This window comes from Scyliorhinus torazame, chromosome 16 (genome assembly GCF_047496885.1).
Source record: "Scyliorhinus torazame isolate Kashiwa2021f chromosome 16, sScyTor2.1, whole genome shotgun sequence".
Classification (NCBI taxonomy): domain Eukaryota; kingdom Metazoa; phylum Chordata; class Chondrichthyes; order Carcharhiniformes; family Scyliorhinidae; genus Scyliorhinus; species Scyliorhinus torazame.
Genome location: NC_092722.1, coordinates 77,801,809 through 77,827,141, shown reverse-complemented (window position 1 = coordinate 77,827,141; position 25,333 = coordinate 77,801,809). Strand labels below are relative to the sequence as shown.

At 55.0% G+C, this 25,333-nt stretch overlaps 1 protein-coding gene across 2 annotated transcripts in view; it reads left to right on the top strand.

Moving 5' to 3' along the window:
* LOC140392888 (epithelial sodium channel subunit alpha-like) overlaps positions 1 to 25,333 on the top strand; it is a 145,385-nt gene that overhangs the window by 75,806 nt on the left and 44,246 nt on the right. For both annotated transcript variants that reach the window (XM_072478650.1, XM_072478649.1), the window contains exons 6-9: positions 6,531 to 6,694; positions 23,488 to 23,586; positions 23,834 to 23,951; positions 25,009 to 25,087. In XM_072478650.1, coding sequence (XP_072334751.1) covers positions 6,531 to 6,694; positions 23,488 to 23,586; positions 23,834 to 23,951; positions 25,009 to 25,087 — 460 coding nt within the window. The remainder of the gene's footprint in view (positions 1 to 6,530; positions 6,695 to 23,487; positions 23,587 to 23,833; positions 23,952 to 25,008; positions 25,088 to 25,333) is intronic.

Below are 25,333 nucleotides of genomic sequence, written 5' to 3'. Positions count from 1 at the left end.
CAAACACTCCCAGGACAGGTACAGCACGGGGTTAGATACAGAGTAAAGCTCCCTCTACACTGTCCCCATCAAACACTCCCAGGACAGGTACAGCACGGAGTTAGATACAGAGTAAAGCTCCCTCGACACTGTCCCCATCAAACACTCCCAGGACAGGTACAGCACGGGGTTAGATACAGAGTAAAGCTCCCTCTACACTGTCCCCATCAAACACTCCCAGGACAGGTACCTGTAGTACAGGGGCCTTACAGTAATACCCTCGTATGCAGTATATACAATACAACAGTGGTGACTACCACATTCACCCCCTGTTAAAAAAGATTCCAGCGGTGGAGAGCTTTACTCTCTATCTAATCCTGTGCAGTTATTGTCCTGAAAACTATTTACATTCAGGTGTTTAACATTTTAAGGAAAAGTTTACAAATTCAGACGATCGGGCGCCTTGATCCGTCGTTGAGAGCGCCGCAGTTCTGGTGGCGATTTCGGCATTGGTTCGGTCGTCGGTGACCCCAGGAGCGTGTCAACCTCATCTTCATCCCCGGGTGGGACCAAGGGGAGGACGGATTGTCCTGGAGTGGGGGCTGTGGTGGGGTGCGCTGGGGGAAGGGAGGGTGGCACCGGGACAGAGAGGGGGGGGGGGGGAGGGGGGGACCCAGCTGGTGCCAGGTCCCTGAGGGAGACTGTGTCTTGGCGGCCGTCGGGGTACGCTACGTAGGCGTACCGTGGGTTTGCGTGAAGTAGCTGTACCCTCTCAACCAACGGGTCCGCCTTGTGTAGCCACACGTGCTTGCGGAGGAGAATGGGTCCTGGAGCTGCCAGCCACGTTGGGAGCGAAACCCCGGAGGTGGACTTCCTGGGGAAGGCAAAGAGACGTTCATGGGGGGTTTCGTTAGTCGCAGTGCACAGGAGCGACCGAATGGAGTGAAGGGCGTCGGGCAGGACCTCCTGCCAGCGGGAGGCCGGGAGAGTTCTCGACCGTAGTGCCAGCTGGACGGCCTTCCAGACCGTCCCATTCTCCCGCTCCACCTGCCCGTTTCCCCGGGGGTTGTAGCTGGTCGTCCTGCTCGAGGCAGTGCCCCTGTTGAGCAGGAACTGCCGCAGCTCATCGCTCATAAATGAGGATCCCCGGTTGCTGTGGACGTAGGCGGGGAAAACGAACAGAGCGAAGCTGGCGTTGAGGGCTTTGATGATGGTGGCAGACGTCATATCGGGGCATGGGACGGCGAAGGGGAATCTGGAATATTCGTCGACCACATTAAGAAAGTACGTGTTGCGGTTGGTGGAGGGGAGGGGCCCTTTGAAGTTCACGCTGAGGCGTTCAAATGGGCGGGAGGCTTTCACCAGGCATGCACGGTCTGGCCGGTAGAAGTGCGGTTTACACTCCGCGCAGACCTGGCAGTCTCTGGTGACAGCCCTGACTTCCTCGATGGAGTCGGGCAGATTGAGGGCCTTTATGAAGTGATAAAAGCGGGCGACCCCTGGGTGACAGAGATCGTCGTGCAGGGTCCGAAGTCGGTCCACTTGTGCGCTGGCGCATGTACCTCTGGATAGGGCATCGGGGGGTTCATTGAGCTTACCGGGGTGATACAAAATCTTGTAATTGTAAGTGGAGAGCTCGATCCTCCACCTCAAGCTCTTATCATTTTTGATCTTACCCCGTTGTGTGTTGTCGAACATGAAGGCAACCGACCGTTGATCAGTGAGGAGAGTGAATCTCCTGCCGTCTAGGTAATGCCTCCAATGCCGCACAACTTCAATGATGGCTTGGGCCTCCTTTTCGACAGAGGAGTGCCGAATTTCGGAGGCATTTGGGTGCGGGAAAAGAATGCCACGGGCCTGCCTGCCTGGTTGAGGGCAGCGGCTCGAGCGACGTCTGATGCATCGCGCTCCACTTGGAAGGGGAGTGTCTCGTCGACCGCGAGCATTGCTGCCTTGGCGATGTCGGCCTTGATACGGTTGAAGGCCTGGTGAGCCTCGGCCGTCATGGGAAAAACGGTGGAGTGAATGAGTGGGCGGGCCTTGTCCGCATAGTTAGGGACCCACTGGGCGTAGTACGAGAAGAAGCCCAGGCATTGTTTGAGGGCCTTCGGGCAGTGGGGAAGGGGGAGTTCCATGAGGGAGCGCATGCGATCTGGGTCAGGCCCTAGCACTCCGTTCTGGACCACATAGCCGAGGAGGGTTAATCGGTTCGTGCTAAACACGCACTTCTCCTTGTTGTAGGTTAGGTTGACGAGTTTGGCGGTGTGGAGAAATTTGGAAAGGTTAGCGTCGTGGTCCTGCTGATCGTGGCCGCAGATGGTGACGTTATCTAGGTACGGGAAGGTGGCCCGCAGTCCGTACCGGTCAACCATTCGGTCCATCTCCCGTTGGAAGACCGAGGCCCCGTTAGTGACGCCAAAGGGAACCCTAAGGAAGTGGTAAAGGCGGCCGTCCGCTTCAAACATGGTGTACGGGCGGTCGAGAAGACCCGGTACTGTGCAATCTGATTGACCATGTCAGATATGCGCGGGAGGGGGTACGCGTCGAGCTGCGTGTACCGATTGATGGTCTGACTGTAGTCAACGACCATACTGTTTTTCTCCCGAGTTTTCACAACTACCACTTGGGCTCTCCAGGGGCTGTTGCTGGCCTCGATAATACCTTCCCGCGGCAGCCGCTGGACCTCAGACCTGATGAAGGTCCTGTCCTGGGCGCTGTACCGTCTGCTCCTGGTGGCGACGGGTTTGCAATCCGGGGTGAGGTTTGCAAACAGAGAACACGGGTCGACCTTAAGATTCGTGAGACCGCAGACAGTAAGGGGTGGTAGGGGCCCGCCAAATTTCAGGGTTAGGCTCTGGAGGTTGCACTGGGAGTCCGGGCCGAGTAGCAAGGCAGCACAGAGGTTGGGGAGGACGCAGAGACGGAAGCCGCTGAACTCTACGCCCTGGACGGTGAGGGCAGCGGTGCAGTACCCCCGGATCGCCACGGAGTGGGATCCGGAGGCCAGGGAGATTTTCTGGTTAATGGGGTGTACCGTGAGGGAGCAGCGCCTTACCGTATCGGGGTGGATGAAGCTCTCAATGCTCCCAGAAGCGGGATATCTTGTGCCCGTCGACCTTCACTGTCGTCGACATGGTCGCGAGGTTGCGCGGTCGGGACTGGTCGATCGTGATGGAGGCGAGACGCGGCTGGTCAGCGGCGGTTGCAGGTGACGAGCGGCCTGATGAGGTGGTCGATGAGCAGGGGTCCTAAAGCGGCGAAGATGGCGGCGCCCACGGGCCTCACGGGTTGTGAGGCGAGCAAGATGGCGGCACCCACGGGCTGCACGTGTCCTGAGGCGAGCAAGATGACGAGCAAGATGGCGGCACCCACGGGCCACACGGGTTGTGAGGCGAGCAAGATGGCGGCACCCACGGGCTGCACGTGTCCTGAGGCGAGCAAGATGACGAGCAAGATGGCGGCACCCACGGGCCACACGGGTTGTGAGGCGAGCAAGATGGCAGCACCCACGGGCCACACGGGTTGTGAGGCGAGCAAGATGGCAGCACCCACGGGCCACACGGGTTGTGAGGCGAGCAAGATGGCAGCACCCACAGGCCGCACGGGTTGTGAGGCGAGCAAGATGGCAGCACCCACGGGCCACACGGGTTGTGAGGCGAGCAAGATGGCAGCACCCACAGGCCGCACGTGGGGGGTACAGGGACAATAGCGGCGATCGAGCGGGCCTGGCACACAGCAGCAAAATGTCCTTTCTTCCCGCCAGCCTTGCAGGGCGTACCCCGCCCCGGGCAGCGCTGCCGGGGGTGTTTTGTCAGTCCGCTGAAGTAGCACTTGGGTCCCCCGGGGTTGGTTGGCTGCCGCGTGGCGTAGGTCTGGGGTTGGCTGGGGGAGGTCGCCGATGGGGTCCACGGTGGGGTGTTCGCTGGCGGGGTCCACGATGCCCAGGAGGGGTGGGCCGTGCGGTCGGGGGCATACGCCTGTACGTTGCATGAGGCGACTGTGAGCGAGATCGCTAGTTTCTTTGTCGCCGCGAGGTCGAGGGTAGCCCCTTCTAAGAGGCGTGGCGGATGTCGGCCGACCCTATGCCCGTAACGGACGCATCTCTAACTAGCAGGTCAGAATGTTCAATGGCCGAAACGGCCTGGCAATCGCAGTCTCTCACCAGGGCGAGCAGGGCACGCCAGAAATCTTCCACAGACTCACCGGGGAGTTGATGCCGCGTGGACAGGAGGTGCCTGGCATAGATTTTGTTGGTCTGCTGAGTGTAGTTCTCCTTCAGTAGCGCCATGGCCTCAGCGTAGGTCGGCGCGTCCCGGATGAGGGGAAAGATATCGGAGCTCAGCCGCGTGTAAAGGATCTGGAGCTTCTGTGGCTCTGAGGGTGGGTCTGTCGCCGATCCGATGTAGGCTTCAAAGCAAGCTAGCCAATGTGCGAAGGCCGACTTGGCCTTGTCTGCTTGAGGATGCAGCTGCAGGCGATCCGGCGTGATGCGGAGATCCATCTTTGTAAAATCTCTGTGTAATAAATTGATGCACTATCAATTACGACGAGACGAGAGTAGAGAGTAATCGAGGCTTTATTACACAGAGATGTGTGGCCTCCCGCAGCTGCTGCCGAAATGGCTGCAGCTCAGAGAGCCCACACATTTATACTCCGCCTACTGGGCGGAGCCAACAGGCAGGGATCGACCCCCATACCTGTAGTACAGGAGCCTTACCGTAATACCCCTCGCATTCGGTATATACAATACAACAATGGTGACTACCACACACTGTCCACAACAAACACTCCCAGGACAATAACTACACAGGGTTAGATAGAGAGTAAAGCTCCCTGTACACTGTCCCATTCAAAAACTCCCAGGACCGGTACACCATGGAGTTAGATACAGAATAAAGCTCCCTCCACACTGTCCAAATCAAACATACCCAGGACAGGTACAGCATGGAGTTAGATACAGAGTAAAGGTCCCTCTGCACTGTCCCCATCAAACACTCCCAGGACAGGTACAGCACGGTGTTAGATACAGAGTCAAGCTCCCTCTACACTGCCCCATCAAACACTCCCAGGACAGGTACAGCACGCGGTTAGATACAGAGTAAAGCTCCCACTGCACTGTCCCCATCAAACACTCTCAGGACAGACACAGCACAGGATTATATACAGAGTAAAGCTCGCTTTACACTGTCCCCATCAAACTCCCCCAGGACAGGTACAGCACTGGGTTAGATACAGAATAAAGTTCCATCTGCACTGTCCCCATCAAACACTCCCAGGACAGGTACAACATGGAGTTAGATGCAGAATAAAGATCCATCCACACTGTCCAAATCAAACAGTACAACACGGGGTTAGATACAGTGTAAAGCACCCTCTACACCGTGTCCATCAAACACTCCCAGGACAGGTACAGCACGGGTTAGATACAGAGTAAATCCACCTCCACACTGTCCCCATCAAACACTCCCAGGACAGGTACAGCATGGGTTAGATACAGATTAAAGCTCCCTCCACACTGTCCAAATCAAACACACCCAGGACAGGTACAGCACGAGGTTGGATACAGAGTAAAGCTCCCTCTACATTGTCCCCATCAAACACTCCCAGGACAGGGACAGCACGGGGTTAGATACAGAGTCAAGCTCCCTCTACACTGTCCCCATCAAACACTCCCAGGACAGGTACAGCACGGGGTTAGACACAGAGTCAACTCCCTCTACACTGCTCCATCAAACACTCCCAGGACAGGTACAGCATGGGGTTAGATAAAGAGGCAAGATCCCTCTACACTGCCACTGCCCCATCAAACACTCCCAGGACAGGTACAGCACGGGGTTAGATACAGAGTAAAGCTCCCTCTACACTGTCCCCATCAAACACTCCCAGGACAGGTACAGCACAGGGTTAGATACAAAGTAAAGCTCCCTCTGCACTGTCCCCATCAAACACTCTCAGGACAGACACAGCACAGGATTAGATACAGAGTAAAGCTCCCTCTACACTGCCCCCATCAATCTCCCCCAGGACAGGTACAGCACAGGGTTAGATACAGAATAAAGTTCCATCTGCACTGTCCCCATCAAACACTCCCAGGAAAGGCACAACATGGAGTTAAATGCAGAATAAAGCTCCCTCCACACTGTCCAAATGAAACAGTTCAACACGGGGTTAGTTACAGAGTAAAGCTCCCTCTACACCGTGTCCATCAAACACTCCCAGGATAGGTACAGCACGGGTTAGATACAGATTAAAGCACCCTCCACACTGTCCAAATCAAACACACCCAGGACAGGCACAGCACGGGTTAGATACAGCGTAAAGCTCCCTCCACACTGTCCCCATCAAACACTCCCAGGACAGGTACAGCACGGGGTTAGATACAGAGTAAAGCTCCCTCCACACTGTCCAAATCAAACACTCCCAGGACAGGTACAGCACGGGGTTAGAGACAGAGTAAAGCTCCCTCTACACTGTCCCCATCAAACACTCCCAGGACAGGTACAGCACGGGGTTAGATACAGAGTAAATCTCTGCTCTCTATCTCCTCCCAGGTCTCTCCTTGCTATTGAAGACCGTACAGAATGATTATATTCCGCTACTGTCCACTGAGGCTGGGGCCCGGGTGATGGTCCATGAGCGCAACAAGTTCCCATTCATGGAGGATGGAGGTTTTGATATTCGACCTGGTGTGGAAACCTCGATTAGCATGAGAAAGGTCAGAAACTGAGCCCCGAGAAAGAGGGACGTTTTGCTCTTCGTCACTCTGTCTCTCCTTCTTCCTCTCTCTGTTTTGTTCTCTTTCCATCGGGCTCTCTCCCTCGGTCTCTGTCTCTCTCTCTCGATCTGTCTCCCTGCTCACTCTCTCTGCCCCTCTCTCTTTCCCTTTCTGTCTTTGTGATGTGCCATCAATGACCACGAGACAAAATGGTGAAACTATCGAGGCTTTATTGCACTGGATGTTCAGCCTCCTGCAGCTGGAACCAGAATGGAAGCAGCGCAGGGAAGCAGACACTTTTATACGTCGCCGGCTGGGAGGAGCCAGCAGGCTGGGATTTACAGTATTAACTGTAGTACAGTGGCAGTACCCTAATACACGTAGTATGTGACCAGTGGTGTTTACCACACTTTGTGTCCCTCTCTCTCTCACTGCCTCTCTCTCACTGTCTCTGTTTCTCTCTCTCTGTCACTCTCGCATGGCCTGTCTCTCTCTCTGCTTCTCTCTCTCTATCTCGCTCTCTCTCTCTCTCTCTCTCTCTCTCTGTCTCTATCTCCCTACATCTCTCTCTCTCTCTCTGTCTCTGTCTGTCTCTCGATCCATCTCTTTCGCAGTCTGTCTCTCTTGGACTGTCTCTCTCTCAGTCTGTATCTCTCGCGGTCTGCTTTTTCTCTTTCTGTCTCTCCCTCTCTCTCTAACAGTCTCTGTCTCTCTCTCTCTCTCTCATGGTCTCTGTCTCTCTCAGTCCATCTTTCTCTCTCTGTCAGTTTCTCTTCCTCTGTCTGTCTCTCTATGTCTCAATCTCTCTGTCTGTTACTCTCTGTCTCTCTCTAACTCTGTTTCCATGTCTCCCTCTATCTCTGTCCCTCTCACTCTATCCCTCTCTCTCTCCCATGGTCTGTCTCTCACTCTCTCGCACTTTCTCTGTCTCTCTCACTGTCTGTCTCTCTGTCTCTCTCTCTCTACCCACACCCACCAGTACAGCCCCAGAGGTAAGAGCTGCCTTCTTGAAAGTGAATCCGCGGAAAGCGACGGGCCCCGCCGGAGTCCCTGGGCGAGCACTCAGAGCCTGCACTGACCAGCTGGCGAGTGTACTCGAAGATATCTTCAACACCTCACTCCTCTGCTCCAAGGTCCCTACCTCCTTCAAGAAGACCACCATAATACCAGTACCAAAGAAGAACAAGGTAGCCTGTCTCAACGATAACCAACCGGTGGCCCTGACATCATAGAATCATAGAATTTACAGTGCAGAAGGAGGCCATTCGGCCCATCGAGTCTGCACCGGCTCTTGGAAAGAGCACCTGTTGCGAACTTTCTCCTTGGTTCAATTGCTCTGTTTTATTACCTTTGTTCTCGAGTCGCCAGGTATCTTTCTGATACCGCCACGAGGTTCAGGTCCGAGTAATGATTAATAACCCAATACACCGATTAGTAAGATTTAAATCAAAGCACATTTATTATACACAGTAATCGCTACTCATGCACAAATTCTACGTCTAAACTTCCATTTGCGGCGATGCTCAGCTAAGCCGCACATTTCGGCGGCTCCAGCTCTGACGGACATTCGGGCTCTTTTTGAGAGCCCCAACGGGAAATGTTTGTGACAAAACCCGGTGTGGGGTGAAGCAACAGGGAGTCCCCCCCAGTGTGCAAGAAAAAGATTGGTGGCAAATGCAGACGCATGAGGCGCTTCATAAGAAGTGCATCGAAAGAATTGAAGTCCTGGAAAATAGATCAAGGAGAAAGAACCTCCGGATCCTGCGTCTCCCCGAGGGAGTGGAAGGAGCTGACGGCGAGGCTTATGCGAGCACGATGCTACGCTCACTAATGGGAGCTGAGGCCCCCTTGGGCCCCTTAGAAGTGGAAGGGGCTCACCGGGTCCCTGCGAGGAGACCAAAGGCTGGAGAACCACCAAGGGCGATGGTCCTGCGATTTCACCGCTTCAACGACAGAGAAGTTGTTTTGAGCTGGGCCAAGAAGGTACGGAGTAGCAGATGGGAGAATGCGGTGATACGAGTGTATCAGGACTGGAGCGCGGAGGTGGCGAGAAAGAGAGCGAGTTTCAATCGAGCCAAGGAGGTGCTGCATAAGAAGAAAGTAAAGTTCGGGATGTTGCAGCCGGCGCGATTATGGGTCACGTACCAGGATAGACATTACTATTTTGAAACGTCGGAAGAAGCATAGGCCTTCATCCAAAAAGAGAAACTGGACCAGAACTGAGGGACTGATGTTGGAGGGGAAACGACAATGTTGATGTATAGAGATGTAAATTGGGGAAAGGGAGGTTCACTGTATCGGGATGGTCTTTGACGGGGGGGACACTGAGAAATGTGGGCGCCGGTGGGAGGGAAAAGAGACACAGTCGGGGGATGGGGAATGGGAACGGGGCTGTAGGGGGAGCTGCGCCATGGGGGGCGGGATGGTTCAAGGAAAGCGCGGGTCTTTTCCCGCGCTAGAGAGATGATGACGGGAAGATAGGCGCAAGGAGGATGGGAGTTCCACACACGGGGGGGTCAAGGAGAGAGCGGGAGAAGCTGGGGTCAGTTGAAGTCAGCTGACTTTCGGAAGCAATATGGGGGGAGTAACCATGCTAGATGGGGATCTAGCGGGGGGGGGGGGGCACAACTGGGTTGCTGCTGCTGGGATCGAAAGGGAGCTGGTAAGAGAAAAGGTGGTCGGGGCGGGAATGCGCCGCCTGGGGGACGGGTGGGTGCGCGGGACCGGGACATGGGACTGGCCCAGAGAGGGTGATGGTTAGTCGTCAGGGGAGGGGGGCCGGGCAGCCCCCCAATCCGGCTGAACGCGTGGAACGTGAGAGGCCTAAATGGGCCGATTAAGAGGGCCCGAGTGCTCGCGCACTTAAAGGGACTGAAGGCAGACGTGGCCATGCTTCAAGAGACGCATCTGAAGGTGGCGACCAGGTTAGGTTAAGGAAAGGATGGGTGGGACAGGTGTTCCACTCAGGGCTGGATGCAAAGAATAGAGGGGTGGCCATATTGGTGGGGAAACAGGTGTCGTTCGAGGCTAGGAGCATTGTAGCGGACAGCGGGGGCAGGTATGTGATGGTGAGTGGCAGACTGCAGGGAATGGAGGTCGTGCTGGTCAACGTATATGCCCCGAACTGGGATGATGCGGGATTTATGAAGCGGATGCTGGGACGTATCCCGGACCTGGAGGTAGGAAACCTGGTAATGGGGGGGGGGACTACAACACCGTGCTAGACCCAGGGTTAGATAGATCTAGATCCAGGACCGGAAGAAGGCCGGCAGCGGCCAAGGTGCTTAGGGAGTTTATGGACCAGATGGGGGGAGTGGATCCGTGGAGATTTGCTAGGCCGCTGGCCAAAGAGTTCTCCTTTTTCTCCCACGTCCATAAGGTATACTCCCGGATAGATTTCTTCGTTCTGGGAAGGTCACTGATTTCGAGGGTGGAAGGAACGGAGTACTCGGCCATAGCTGTTTCAGACCATGCCCCACATTGGGTGGATCTGGAACTAGGAGAGGAGAGGGAGCAGCATCCACTCTGGCGACTGGATGTGGGATGATTGGCGGATGAGGGAGTCTGCGGAAGGGTGCGGGGATGTATCGAAAGGTACCTGGAGGCCAATGATGATGGGGAGGTCCGAGTGGGGGTAGTATGGGAAGCGCTGAAGGCAGTGGTCAGGGGAGAGTTGATCTCCATCAGGGCTCACAAGGGGAAAACAGAGGCCACAGAAAGGGAAAGATTACTGGGGGAGATTTTGAGTGTGGATAAAAGACATGCGGAGGCCCCGGACGAAGGACTATATAGGGAGAGGCGACGACTCCAGACGGAGTTCGACCTGCTGACCACAGGGAGGGCAGAGGCACAGTGGAGGAAGGCACAGGGGATGAGATATGAATATGGGGAAAAGGCGAGTCGCCTGTTGGCCCACCAGCTTCGTAAGAGGACAGCGGCGAGGGAAATAGGAGGAGTTAGGGATGAAACGGGAACTACGATGTGGAGAGCAGGGAAGGTAAATGAGGTGTTTAAGACCGTTTACGAGAGGTTATATAGGTCCCAACCCCCGGAGGGAAAAGAGGGGATGCAGCGGTTTCTGGACCAACTAAGGTTCCCGAGGGTGGAGGAGGAGGAGGTGGCAGGCCTGGGGGCGCCAATTGGGGTGGATGAGGTGACCAAAGGGCTGGGGAACATGCAGGCAGGGAAGGCCCCGGGACCTGACGGGTTCCCGGTGGAATTTTACAGGAAATACGTGGACTTGTTGGCCCCGCTGCTGGTAAGAACCTTTAACGAGTCCAGAGAAGGAAGGACTCTACCCCCGACAATGTCGGAGGCGGCGATATCACTAATCCTGAAGCGAGATAAAGATCCGCTGCAATGCGGGTCTTATAGGCCTATCTCGCTCCTGAATGTGGACGCCAAGTTGCTGGCAAAAGTGCTGACAATGAGGATAGGGGATTGTGTCCCGGGGGTGGTGCACGAAGATCAGACAGGGTTCGTAAAGGGGAGACAATTGAATGTCAACGTGCGACGGCTATTGGGGGGTGATAATGATGCCCCCAGCAGATGGGGAGGCAGAGATAGTGGCGACAATGGATGCAAAGAAGGCATTTGATAGGGTAGAGTGGGAGTATTTATGGGAGGTGCTGAGGAGGTTTGGGTTCAGGGAGGGGTTTGTCAGCTGGGTTAAACTGCTCTATGGGACCCCAATGGCAAGTGTAGTCACAAATCGGCAAAGATCGGAGTATTTTCAGTTACATAGGGGAACATTACTGTCCCCATTACTGTTCGCGCTGGCAATTGAACCACTGGCCATAGCGCTGAGAGACTCCAGGAAATGGAGAGGGGTGGTTAGAGGGGGAGAGGAACACCGAGTGTCACTCTACGCAGATGACCTACTGCTGTATGTGGCGGATCCAGTGGGGGGGGATGACAGAGGTTATGCAGATATTGAGGGAGTTTGGAGATTTCTCGGGATATAGGCTTAACATGGGGAAGAGTGAGCTTTTTGTGATACACCCTGGGGACCAGAGTAGAGGGATAGATGGCCTGCCGCTAAGGAGAGTGGAAAGAAACTTCCGAGACCTGGGGATTCAGATCGCTAGGAGCTGGGGAACCTTCCACAGACTCAATCTGACTCGGCTGGTGGAGCAAATGGAAGAGGATTTCAAAAGGTGGGACATGCAGCCGCTGTCACTGGCGGGCAGAGTGCAGGCGATTAAGATGATGGTCCCCCCGAGGTTCCTATTTGTGTTTCAATGTCTCCCTATATTGATCACTAAGGCCTTTTTCAAAAAAATAGATAGGAGCATCATGAGCTTCGCGTGGGCAGGGAAGGCCCCGAGGGTAAGGAGGGGGTTCCTGCAACGTAGCAGGGACAGAGGGGGACTGCCGTTGCCGAATTTGTGCGACTATTACTGGGCCGCCAATGTGGAGATGATCCGCAAGTGGATGATAGAGGGAGAGGGGGCGGCGTGGAAAAGGCTGGAGATGGCGTCCTGTAAAGGAACGAGCTTAAAAGCGCTGGTGACGGCGCCACTACCGCTCTCCCCGAAAAGGTTTACCACAAACCCAGTGGTGGCGGCAACATTAAGTATCTGGGGGCAATGGAGGCGACAGAAGGGTGTATTGGGAGCCTCGGTGTGGTCCCCGATCAGGAACAACCATAGGTTTGTCCCAGGAAGGCTGGACGGAGGGTTCCAGAGTTGGCACCGGGCAGGAATTAGGAGAGTGGGAGACTTATTTATAGATGGGACGTTTGCGAGCTTGGGAGCGCGAGAGGAAAAGTATGAGCTGCCTCCGGGGAATATCTTTAGGTATATGCAGGTGAGGGCATTCACGAGACAACAGGTGAGGGAATTTCCGCTGCTCCCGACACAGGGAATCCAGGATAGAGTGCTTTCGGGGGGGTGGGTCGGGGAGGGCAAAGTGTCCGAAATATACCGGGAGATGAGAGAAGAGGGGGAGGAGCTGGTAGAAGAGCTGAAAGGAAAATGGGAAGAAGAGCTCGGGGAGGAGATTGAGGAGGGTTTGTGGGCTGATGCCCTAAGTAGGGTAAATTCCTCTTCCTCGTGTGCCAGGCTTAGCCTGGTCCAATTCAAGGTGCTACATAGAGCACACATAACGGGAGCTAGGTTGAGCAGGTTCTTCGGAGTGGAGGACAGGTGCGGGAGGTGCGGGAGGTGCGGGGGAAGCCCGGCAAACCACACACACATGTTTTGGTCGTGTCCAGCATTGGAGGAGTACTGGAGGGGAGTGGCAAGAGTGATCTCAAAGGTGGTGAAGGTCCGGGTCACGCCAAGCTGGGGGTTAGCTATATTTGGGGTAGCAGATGAGCCGGGAGTGCAGGAGGCGAAAGAGGCCAATATTGTGGCCTTTGCGTCCCTAGTAGCCCGGCGTAGGATTTTACTCATGTGGAAGGAAGCGAAACCCCCCGGCGTGGAGGCCTGAATAAACGATATGGCGGGGTTCATAAAACTGGAACGGATGAAGTTTGCGCTGAGAGGATCGGCTCAGGGGTTCACCAGGCGGTGGCAACCGTTCCTCGACTATCTAGCAGAACGTTAGGGGGAAAATAGAAAGCCAGCAGCAGCAGCCCAGAAAGAGAGGAGGGGGGGGGGAGGAAAGGGGGGGGTAAATTGTTTTTGTTCTAGATGGGGTGGAGGGGCGGGGGGGGGGAGCACTATTTCGTGTTACTTTGTTAGTTCACTACTTTATTTAAACCATGTTATCTATTAGTTATTGTGTTACCGTTTTTGTTGATTTATAAGGAGGAATAATTGTGTTTGGAAACTTTTTTTAAAAACAATTCTACGTCTAAGCTACTTCTACAACTACCAGGCCTATATTTAACTTCGGACTGGCCCACCAGGTCAGGGGAACAAATAGCCTTTCGTTCGGGTTCTGAGCCTGCGGGATTCGAATTTGGTACGGATTGGTCGCACCTATCTCGTAGCGAGCGTTGAATTAAGACTTACGGGCTTTCGGCGATCACTGCACCGGTCACGGTCAATGTTGGTTCGTGTTGCTGGGTGACCCGGGCAGGACGCAGAGGTGAAGAGAGCGATTTGAACTTGGGGCTCAACTCTTGTAGTCCCCAGGGGCTTCCCGCCTTTCGGGGCGGACCCTGTACCTGGTCCCAAGTGATTAGACATTGTCCCAATCGCTTGGTTCGATTTTCTCCAATACTGGAGCGGTTCCCTGATCGATGGGCGGTCTTGAGCTGCTCGTTCACCCCCTTTGTGTTGGCTCCTGCTGGCGCCGAGGAGTCTGGCTTTGCTTTGTGTGTCCAAAATGTTACTTATTGTTCCCGGGGATTGCTCATCAGTATGCAGATGGCTGCTACTTTGTTATGCTGATGGTCGCTGGTATCGATGTTGTCTGGTTTTTGCAGAGTTCAATACACAGCAAACCTGCAGCTGCTGGTTTCTGTCTATGTTGGCTGACTTTCCCATCAGCCTTTGCCGTTCGCCATTTTAAATCGGGAGTTGGCCAATTTAGGTGGCTACACACCCTACCCAAGATCCACACCTCCACCCGATCCCCATAACCCAGTAACCCACCCAACACTAGGGGCAATTTCGGACACTATGGGCAATTTAGCATGGCCAATCCACCTAACCCGCACACCTTTGGACTGTGGGAGGAAACCGGAGCACCCGCAGGAAACCCACGCACACACAGGGAGGATGTGCAGACTCCGCACAGACAGTGACCCAAGCCAGAATCGAACCTGGGACCCTGGAACTGTGAAGCAATTGTGCTATCCACAATGCTACCGTGCTGCTCTGTTATCATCACAGTTATCATAGAATTTACAGTGCAGAAGGAGGCCATTCAGCCCATCGAGTCTGCACCGGCTCCTGGAAAGAGCCCCCCACCCAAGGTCAACACCGCCACCCCATCCCCACAACCCAGCAATCCCACCCAACACTAAGGGCAATTTTGGACACTAAGGGCAATTTATCATGGCCAATCCACCTAACCTGCACATCTTTGGACTGTGGGAGGAAACCGGAGCACCCGGAGGAAACCCACGCACACACGGGGAGGATGTGCAGACTCCGCACAGACAGTGACCCAAGCCAGAATCGAACCTGGGACCCTGGAGCTGTGAAGCAATTGTGCTATCCACAAGGCTACCGTGCTGCCCGTCATGAAATGCTTTGAGCGGCTAGTCATGAGACGGATCAACGCCAGCCTCCCAGACGGTCTCGATCCACTGCAGTTTGCCTATTACCGCAACCGATCCACAGCAGATGCTATGTCCCTGGCACTACAATCAACACTCGAACACCTCGACAACAAGGACACCTATGTCAGGCTGCTGTTCATAAGACTACAGCTCCGCCTTCAACATCATTATCCCGACATGACTAATAACCAAACTCTGCAATCTTGGACTTGACCCCTCCCTGTGCAGCTGGATCCTCGACTTCCGCACCAACAGACCGCAATCTGTCCGGATAGGTAACAGCATCTCCTCCATAATGGTCCTCAACACCGGGGCCCCGCAAGGATGTGTGCTCAGTCCTCTACTGTACTCTCTATACGCACATGACTGTGTGGCAAGATTTAACTCCAACTCAATCTTTACGTTTGCGGATGATACAGCTCTGGTGGGTCATATCTCAAACAACGACGAATCAGACTACAGGAGGGAGATAAATCACTTGGTTGCACCGAAAACAACCTCTCTCTAAATGTTGGAAAGACCGAGGAACTGATCATCGACTTCAGGAAGCGTAGTAGGACACATGCCCCTATCTACTAAATGGCTCCGATGCGGAGATGGTCGATAGGTTTAAATTGCTGAAGGGCAGCGCGGTGGCGCAGTGGTTAGCACTGCAGTCTCACGGTGCTGAGGTCCCAGGTTTGATCCCGGCGCTGGGTCACAGTCCGTGTGGAGTTTGCACATTCTCCCCGTGTTTGTGTGGGTTTCGCCCCCTGTGGTAGTATGTATTGGGGGTCATGTGGGACTGGAAGCCCTAATGTCATTGGCTGACATTGGACGACCAGCTACAACCCCTGGGGGAACGGGCAAGTAGAAAGGGAGAACGGCACGGTCTGGAAGGCCGTCCTACTGGCCCTACGGTCCAGGGACCTCCCAGTTTCACGGTGGCAGGAGGTCCTCCCGGACGCTCTCCATTCCATCCGGTCGTTATTATGTACGAGCACTAATCAAACGCCACATGAGCGTCTCCTTGTCTTCCCTAGGAGGTCCTCCTCTGGAACGTCGCTGCCGACCTGGCTGGCGGCCCCAGGACCCATCCTGCTCCGAAAGCATGTACGGGCACATAAGGCGGACCCGTTGGTCAAAAGGGTTCACCTCCTCCACGCGAACCCCCAGTACGCCTACGTGGAGTACCCTGACGGCCGACAGGACACGGTCTCCCTGCGGGATCTGGCGCCCGCCGGCAACACGCACACCCCCCCGACACCATCAACCCAACCCCCCCTTCCTGCCACCGCCGCACCCCGCGACCGCCCCCTTCCCAGGAGGATCAGTCCTCCTCCCAGGCCCGACCAGGAATAAAGCCCAAGCTGAAACCGTAAGGCTCCCGGAGACGACAACACCGATACAAGCACCACCACCACCACCGGGGCCGAGGCGATCGACACGGACGACCAGACCGCCCGACCGACTCGTGGCGTCGATGTAAAACAAATATGGACTGTTCACAAGAACATTTTGCTTTTCTTCCTATACCCTCTGTAAATAGTTGCAACAGGACAAAATTGTCCAATACTGTATTGCCATGTGAATGTTTTATCCTCCCAGGACCAGCCCTGTAAACCCTTACCACCATACGAAGCATCACCCCGCCGGGTTCATTTTTGACAAGGGGTGAATGTGGTAGTATGTATTGGGGGTCATGTGGGACTGGAAGCCCTAATGTCATTGGCTGACAGATCCCGGGTCCTGGTTGGCCGTTGACCTCAAGCTCCGCCCTGAAGGCGGAGTATAAGAAGCCGGAGTCTTCCCCCGCAGGCCAGTTACTATCGAGCTGCGGGGGAACAGACACGCTTAATAAAGCCTCATCGACTTCACTCTATTCGTCTCATGGAGTCTTTGTGCGCTACAATTTATTAAGCGTGCCTAAAAAAAAGGACTATGGAGCTCAGGATCATTCCGGAATGCCTGAGGATCAGCCCCCACGCAGTGAACGCGGCAGCAGCCTTCAAGCACTGGCAAACTTGCTTCGAGGCCTACATCAGAACGACCACCGGCCGGGTCACAGAAGACCAAAAACTGCAGGTCCTGCACTCGAGGGTGAGCACGGAGATTTTCTCCCTCATCGAAGACTCGGACGATTTCCAGACGGCGTTCGCAGCACTGAAAAGACTCTACGTTTGCCCAGTTAACCAAATCTACGCTCGCTACCAGCTCGCGACGAGACGGCAAGCTCCCGGAGAATCGATGGACAAGTTCTACGCCGCGCTGCTGATTTTGGGACGAGCCTGCAGCTGCCCGTCGGTGAACGCAAACGAACACACCGTCATGTTAATGCGCGATGCTTTTGTGGCAGGTATGCAATCCTCCCAAATCCACCAAAGACTTCTAGAAAAAGAGTCGCTAGGACTCTCAGAGGCACGGGCCCTAGCAGCCTCCTTAGACGTGGCCGCGCGTAATACCCGCGCCTACGGCCCCGACCGCGCGGCAACCCATTGGGCCCCGTACGTACCCGTCGCGGCAAACCCCCTACCCCCCCACAGGCTTGCGCGGTGCAAACGCCGAGTCGCACCGGGGGCGCCCGCTGTTATTTCTGCGGCCAGGCGAAACACCCCCGGCAGCGCTGTCCGGCCCGCGCAGCCATCTGCAAAAGCTGCGGGAAAAAGGGCCACTATGCGGTTGTGTGCCGGTCCCACGAGGTCGCCGCTGTCCCGGGAGCACAGGGAGCCCTGCAAGCAGTTTACGCGCCCCAACCCCCCCAGCACGCCATGTGCGACCCGCAGGCGCAGCCGCTCTGGGTCCCGACCACCGCGGTCCCGGGAGAACTGGGAGCCCTGCATGCCGCCTACGCCCCCCCAACCCCCCTCCCCGCAGCCCATGTATGACCCGCCGCCGGCGCTACCGCTTTGGGTCCCGGCCAACACTCCCCACGGAGAGGAGGGAGTTTTCCGCGTCCCTAACGCCACCCTAACCCCCACCGCGCGCCCCACGCCTGACCCGCCGGTGCCGCCGACCTGGGCCCCGACCACCGCTGTCCCCGGTGAGGGAGATCCGCGCGGTCCTAGCGCTCGCGGCCCCACGCCTGACCCGCCGGCGCCGCCGACTTGGGCCCCGACCACCGCTGTCCCCGGTGAGGGAGCTCCGCGCGGTCCTAGCGCTCGCGGTCCTAGCGCTCGCGGTGAGGGAGCTCCGCGCGGTCCTCGCGGTCCTAGCGCTCGCGGTCCTAGCGCTCCCGAGCCCCCCCAGCACACCATGTGCGACCCGCAGACGCCGCCATTTTGGGTCCCGGCCACCACGAGGGGAGGAGGGGCGCCGCCATCTTGGACCGCCCCAGCCACGTGCGATGTATGGGGGCGGCCATTTTGTTCATCCCTGACGCCATCTTGGACGGCAACAACGGACCCCACTCCACTACTACAACCACGGCTCGCTTCGATTACGCTCGATCAGGCTCGGACCCGGACACTCCAGACGACGACGACAATGGTACTAATAAACGGCCACGAGACGCCATGCCTAGTCGACTCCGGGAGCACGGAAAGCTTTATACACCCCGACACGGTAAGACGCTGTTCCTTAACCACCTATCCCAGCGCACAAAAGATTTGCCTAGCTGCAGGATCCCACTCCGTACAGATCCAGGGATTCTGCATAGTTACCCTAACGGTGCAGGGGAGGGAGTTCAAAAACTACAAACTAAACGTCCTTCCCCAACTCTGTGCCCCCACCTTGCTGGGATTAGATTTCCAATGCAATCTACAGAGCCTTACGTTCAAATTCGGCGGCCTCATACCCCCACTCACTATCTGCGGCCTCGCTACCCTCAAGGTGCAACCCCCGTCCTTGTTTGCGAACCTCACCCCGGATTGCAAACCCGTCGCCACTAGGAGCAGACGGTACAGCGCCCAGGACCGGACCTTCATTCGGTCCGAAGTCCAGCGGCTACTAAAGGAGGGCATAATCCAGGCCAGCAATAGTCCCTGGAGAGCACAGGTGGTAGTAGTGAAGACAGGGGAGAAACAAAGGATGGTCATTGACTATAGCCAGACCATCAACAGGTACACACAACTAGACGCGTACCCTCTCCCCCGCATATCCGACATGGTCAATCGGATTGCCCAGTATAAAGTCTTCTCCACCGTGGACCTCAAGTCCGCCTACCATCAGCCCCCCATCCGCCCAAGTGACCGCAAGTACACAGCCTTCGAGACAGACGGGCGATTATACCATTTCCTACGGGTCCCTTTTGGCGTCACAAACGGGGTCTCGGTCTTCCAACGGGAGATGGACCGAATGGTTGATCAACATGGGTTGCGGGCCACGTTCCCGTATCTCGACAATGTAACCATCTGCGGCCACGATCAGCAGGACCACGACGCCAACCTCCAAAAATTCCTCCAGACCGCCAAAGCCTTGAACCTCACGTACAACGAGGACAAGTGCGTTTTTAGCACCGACCGGCTAGCCATTCTGGGCTACGTAGTGCGCAATGGGATAATAGGCCCCGACCCCGAACGTATGCGCGCACTCATGGAATTTCCCCTCCCGCACTGCCCAAAAGCCCTGAAACGCTGCTTGGGGTTCTTTTCATACTACGCCCAGTGGGTCCCCCAGTACGCAGACAAGGCCCGCCCCCTAATACAGACCACGACCTTCCCTCTGTCGACAGAGGCTTGCCAGGCCTTCAGCCGCATCAAAGCGGATATCGCAAAGGCCACGATGCACGCCATCGACGAGTCCCTCCCCTTCCAGGTCGAGAGCGACGCCTCCGACGTAGTTCTAGCGGCCACCCTTAACCAAGCGGGCAGACCCGTTGCCTTTTTCTCCCGGACCCTCCACGCCTCAGAAATCCGCCACTCTTCAGTAGAAAAGGAAGCCCAAGCCATAGTGAAAGCTGTGCGACATTGGAAGCATTACCTGGCCGGCAGGAGATTCACTCTCCTCACGGACCAACGGTCGGTAGCCTTCATGTTCGATAATGCACAGCGGGGCAAAATCAAAAACGACAAGATCTTAAGGTGGAGGATCGAGCTCTCCACCTTCAACTATGAGATTTTGTATCGTCCCGGAAAGCTGAACGAGCCGTCCGATGCCCTATCCCGCGGCACATGTGCCAACGCACAAATTAACCGCCTCCAAACCCTCCACGAGGACCTCTGCCACCCGGGGGTCACTCGGTTTTACCACTTCATCAAGCCCCGCAATCTCCCATACTCTTTAGAGGAGGTCCGTACAGTCACAAGGGACTGCCACATCTGCGCGGAATGCAAGCCGCATTTTTTCAGGCCAGATGGAGCGCACCTGATTAAGGCTTCCCGCCCCTTTGAACGCCTCAGTCTCGATTTCAAAGGGCCCCTCCCCTCCACCGACCGCAACGCATATTTTCTTAATGTAGTGGACGAATACTCCCGCTTCCCTTTTGCCATTCCCTGTTCTGACATGACCGCGGCCACAGTCATTAGAGCACTGAACAGCATCTTCACACTGTTCGGTTACCCCGCATACGTCCACAGCGACAGGGGGTCCTCTTTCATGAGTGACGAGCTGCGCCAGTTCCTGCTCAGCAAGGGCATAGCCTCAAGCAGGACGACCAGCTACAACCCCTGGGGGAACGGGCAAGTAGAAAGGGAGAACGGCACGGTCTGGAAGGCCGTCCTACTGGCCCTACGGTCCAGGGACCTCCCAGTTTCACGGTGGCAGGAGGTCCTCCCGGACGCTCTCCATTCCATCCGGTCGTTATTATGTACGAGCACTAATCAAACGCCACATGAGCGTCTCCTTGTCTTCCCTAGGAGGTCCTCCTCTGGAACGTCGCTGCCGACCTGGCTGGCGGCCCCAGGACCCATCCTGCTCCGAAAGCATGTACGGGCACATAAGGCGGACCCGTTGGTCAAAAGGGTTCACCTCCTCCACGCGAACCCCCAGTACGCCTACGTGGAGTACCCTGACGGCCGACAGGACACGGTCTCCCTGCGGGATCTGGTGCCCGCCGGCAACACGCACACCCCCCCGACACCATCAACCCAACCCCCCCTTCCTGCCACCGCCGCACCCCGCGACCGCCCCCTTCCCAGGAGGATCAGTCCTCCTCCCAGGCCCGACCAGGAATAAAGCCCAAGCTGAAACCGTAAGGCTCCCGGAGACGACAACACCGATACAAGCACCACCACCACCACCGGGGCCGAGGCGATCGACACGGATGACCAGACCGCCCGACCGACTCGTGGCGTCGATGTAAAACAAATATGGACTGTTCACAAGAACATTTTGCTTTTCTTCCTATACCCTCTGTAAATAGTTGCAACAGGACAAAATTGTCCAATACTGTATTGCCATGTGAATGTTTTATCCTCCCAGGACCAGCCCTGTAAACCCTTACCACCATACGAAGCATCACCCCGCCGGGTTCATTTTTGACAAGGGGTGAATGTGGTAGTATGTATTGGGGGTCATGTGGGACTGGAAGCCCTAATGTCATTGGCTGACAGATCCCGGGTCCTGGTTGGCCGTTGACCTCAAGCTCCGCCCTGAAGGCGGAGTATAAGAAGCCGGAGTCTTCCCCCGCAGGCCAGTTACTATCGAGCTGCGGGGGAACAGACACGCTTAATAAAGCCTCATCGACTTCACTCTATTCGTCTCATGGAGTCTTTGTGCGCTACACCCCCACAACCCAAAGATGTGCAGGGTAGGTGGATTGGCTATGCTAAATTGCCCTTTCATTGGAAATAGTGAATTGGGTACTCTAAAAATTTTTTTTTAAAGCTTTAAGTTCCTGGGGGTCACCATCACCAACAGTCTGTCCTGGTCCACTCACGTTGATGCAACAGGCAAGAAAACCCAACAACGTCTCCCGCTACCTCAGGAAGCAGACAAATATTATCAGAGACCCCTCCCACACAGGCATTGCCTTCTTCCAGACCCTTCCATCAGGCAGAAGATACAGAAGTCTGAAGACCCGCACATCCAGACATAGGAACAGTTTCTTCCCCACAGCTACAAGATTCCTCAACGACTCTCCCTTGGACTGATCTATTCTCTGTAAGAACACTATTCACGATGCCCTATGTGCACTTGCTCATGTATTTGCTTTGTTTGGCCCTTGTTCCGCACTGTAACCAATCACTATTTGTTGATGTACTTTGTCTACCGTGTGCGTACTGTGTACGTCCCCTTGGCCGCAGAAAAATATTTTGCTCTGTACTTCAGTACATGTGAAAATCAATCAATCTATGTCTTTCTCTTTCTTATCTGTATCTCTGTCCAGCCCTCTGTCTCTATCTCTCTCACTCTCTCTGTTCCTGTCTCTCTCTCTGTGTCTCTCTCTCTGTATCTCATCATCCTCTCTCTCTTGGTCTGTCTGTCTCTGTCTCTTGCTCTCTCTCCCTATGTCTCACTGCCTTTCTCTCTCTCACTCTGTTGGCCACTCTCTGTCGGTCTCTCTCTCTATCGCGGTCTGTCTCTCGCGGTCTGTCTCTCGTGGTCTGTCTCTCATGGTGTGTTTTCTCTCTTTGTCCCACTCACTCACTCTGTCATTCTCTGTCTGTCTACCTGTCTCTCTCTCTGTCCCTCTCTGTCTGTGTGTGTGTCTCTCTTTCTCTGAGGTCTGTCTCACTTGTGGTGATATTATCTGTAGACAATATTGTATACAGTTGGTGATGTGACCTCCAACCAGCAGGGACGGACACTGACCAGGCGATCATGTCCATGGACATCCTAGTTAAATCTGTTTACATTGTTTATGCATATCACAAATGTATAAAGTAAAGATAGTAATCATGTTTGTATACAAACATCAATGCCTCTTAAGGAAGGGGGATGTGGTGATATTGCCTGTAGACAATATTGTATACAGTTGGTGCGACCTCCAACCAGCAGGTGGCGGTACAGATCTACCATGCGTCTTGAGACAGTGGTCATGTGACAAAGCACTCTCATCAGAAGGTTGTAAGACGTACATGAGGACAGTCGTGCATAGGTGCAGTTCCAGGGGATTCTAAAGAAACTATGATAACTTGCTCTGTATCTGATCGTTACCTTACCACGTGTATATTAATAAAATTCCTGGTTTGGACAAGTCACCAGCAGTACTATAGATTCCTTGCTAGACAACGAACACCAAACACATCTCTCTGTCCCATTATCATTCTCACTATCTCTCTCTCACTCTGTCTGTCTCTCACTCTCTCCTTGGCTCGCTCTCTCCCTGCCTCTTGTTTTGTCTGTCTGTCTGTCTCTCTCCCTCTCTTGGTCCATCTCTTGGCCTGCCTCTCTCTAACTCTCTCTGTCCATCTTTCTGTCTCTCTCACTCTCTTTGGGCTGGATTCTCCGCCGGCGAGATGCTCCTTTTTGCCGGCAGCCCGGGGGAGTTTCCCGACGGTGTGGGGCTGCCCCACAACGGGAAACCCCATTGACCGGCCGGCGTAACGGAGCATCCCGCCGGCGGAGAATCCAGCTCCTTGTCTCTCTCTTTCTCTCTCTCTCTCTTCTCCGTCTGTCTCTCTCTCTCTCTTTTGTCCCTCTCTCTCTCTGTCTCTCTCACCCCGTGTCTCACTCTGTCTCTCTCTCGCTCGGTCAGTCATTTTGAAGGTGGGGTTCTCCTCCGCTGGGATCACTCACTGCGTCCTGTTCTGTGTTTCAGGAGGAGGTCAGGCGCCTTGGCGGAGATTACAGCGACTGTACCCAGGATGGAAGCGAGATCGGGGTGCAGAACCTCTATAGGTCCGACTATACCCAGCAGGTAAACCGGGGCTGGGGGGGGGGCAACGGGGAAATTAGTCCCAAGATAGGCTGAGCCGTTCTTCAGCCCAGACCCGGAACCGCGCCTTGTTGACATATGGATGTAGGACGCAGGCACTCAGGCCTGTTCCTGAGGCCTCTGACCCAGGCTCTTTCCCCTACCCTTCCACCCCAGTTTGGACTTTTTTTCTCCCTATCACTGTCTCTCTCTCTCTTTCTTTATCTCTCTCCTTCTCCTTGCTCCTTAGGCCTGTGTTCGATCCTGCTTCCAGTTCACCATGGTTTCTCGTTGTGGCTGCGCCTACTACTTTTACCCGCTACCGCCCGGGGCTGAGTACTGTAACTATAACAAGCACACCGCCTGGGGTAAGTAGTGTGGGATATAAGGGGGTTACGCTTCCCGAACTGCGCACTGGACCATCTAGCCTTTCAGGACTGGTTTGGGGTCTCTCAGGCCTGTAGCTGTGGCTGATGTGAGTAGACTGCAGACTTTTGGGCCCGTTGTTAAGGCTGATACGAGTAGATTGTAAACTCTTGGGCCTGTTGCTAAGGCTGATATGAGTAGGCCACAGGATGTCAGGCCTGTTGCTGAGGCTGATATGACTAGACTAGATATTGGGCCTGAAGCTAAGGCTGATATGAGTAGATTGCAGATTCTAGGGCCTGTTGCTAAGGCTGATATGACAAAACTGTAGTATATTGGGCCTGTAGCTAAGGCTGATATAAGTAGATTGCAGGATATCAGGCCTGGAGGTTTGCAGATAAGAGTAGTTTGCAGACTCTTGGGCCTGTTACCAAGGCTGATCTGAGTAGGTCACAGGCTATTGGGTCTGTTGCTAATGCTGATATGAGTAAACTGCAGGAGGTCGGGCCTGTTGCTCAGGCCACTATGAGTAGGTACCAAGCTGCCGGACCTGCTGCTCAGTCTGCTATGAGCAGGCCCCAGCCTCTCCAGCCATTGCTATGGCTGATATGAGTAGGCCACACGCTGTCAGGCCGATTGCTAAGGTTGATATGAGTATGCTGTAAGCTTTCGGGCCTGTTTCTAAGGCTGATATGATGAGGCCGCAGCCCATTGTGCCTGTTTCTAAGGCTGATATGAGTAGGTCGCATACTGTCGGACCTGTGTAAAGACTGATATGAGGAGGCCGCAGTCTCACAGGGCTGTTTCTAAGGCTGATATGACAAGGCCTCTGCCTCTCAAGGCTGTTGCTGAGGTTGATATGAGTCATTTGCAGCCTCTCGGGGCTGTTGCTAAGGCTGATACAGGTCACAGTCCTCAGGGCTGTTGTGAAGGATGATATGATTAGGCCGTAAGCTGTTAGCTCTGTTGCTGAGGCTGATATGAGGTAGACTTTCTGTGGTGTTAATCAGAATAATGTTCCAAATTCCCCTCCTCCATTCCTGCTTTCCCCATCTGCAGGACATTGCTATTATCGATTGTCCAAAGAATTCTCTGAGGATGTCCTGAACTGTTTCAAAACGTGTCGGAAACCATGCCAGTGAGTACCAACCAACTTTGCACTCATTTACTCATCTTTCCCGCCACCGAGGGACTGCCACAATGTCGGGGGGTGGGGGGGGGGTCAGTACTGAGGGAGCACTGCACTGTCGGAGGGACAATACTGAGGGAGTGCCCCACTTTCGGAGGGTTTGTACTGAGAAGTGCCCCATTATCAGAGGGTCAGTACTTTTGTTTAATTTTTCCAATTAAGGGGCAATTTAGCGTGGCCAATTCACCTGCCCTG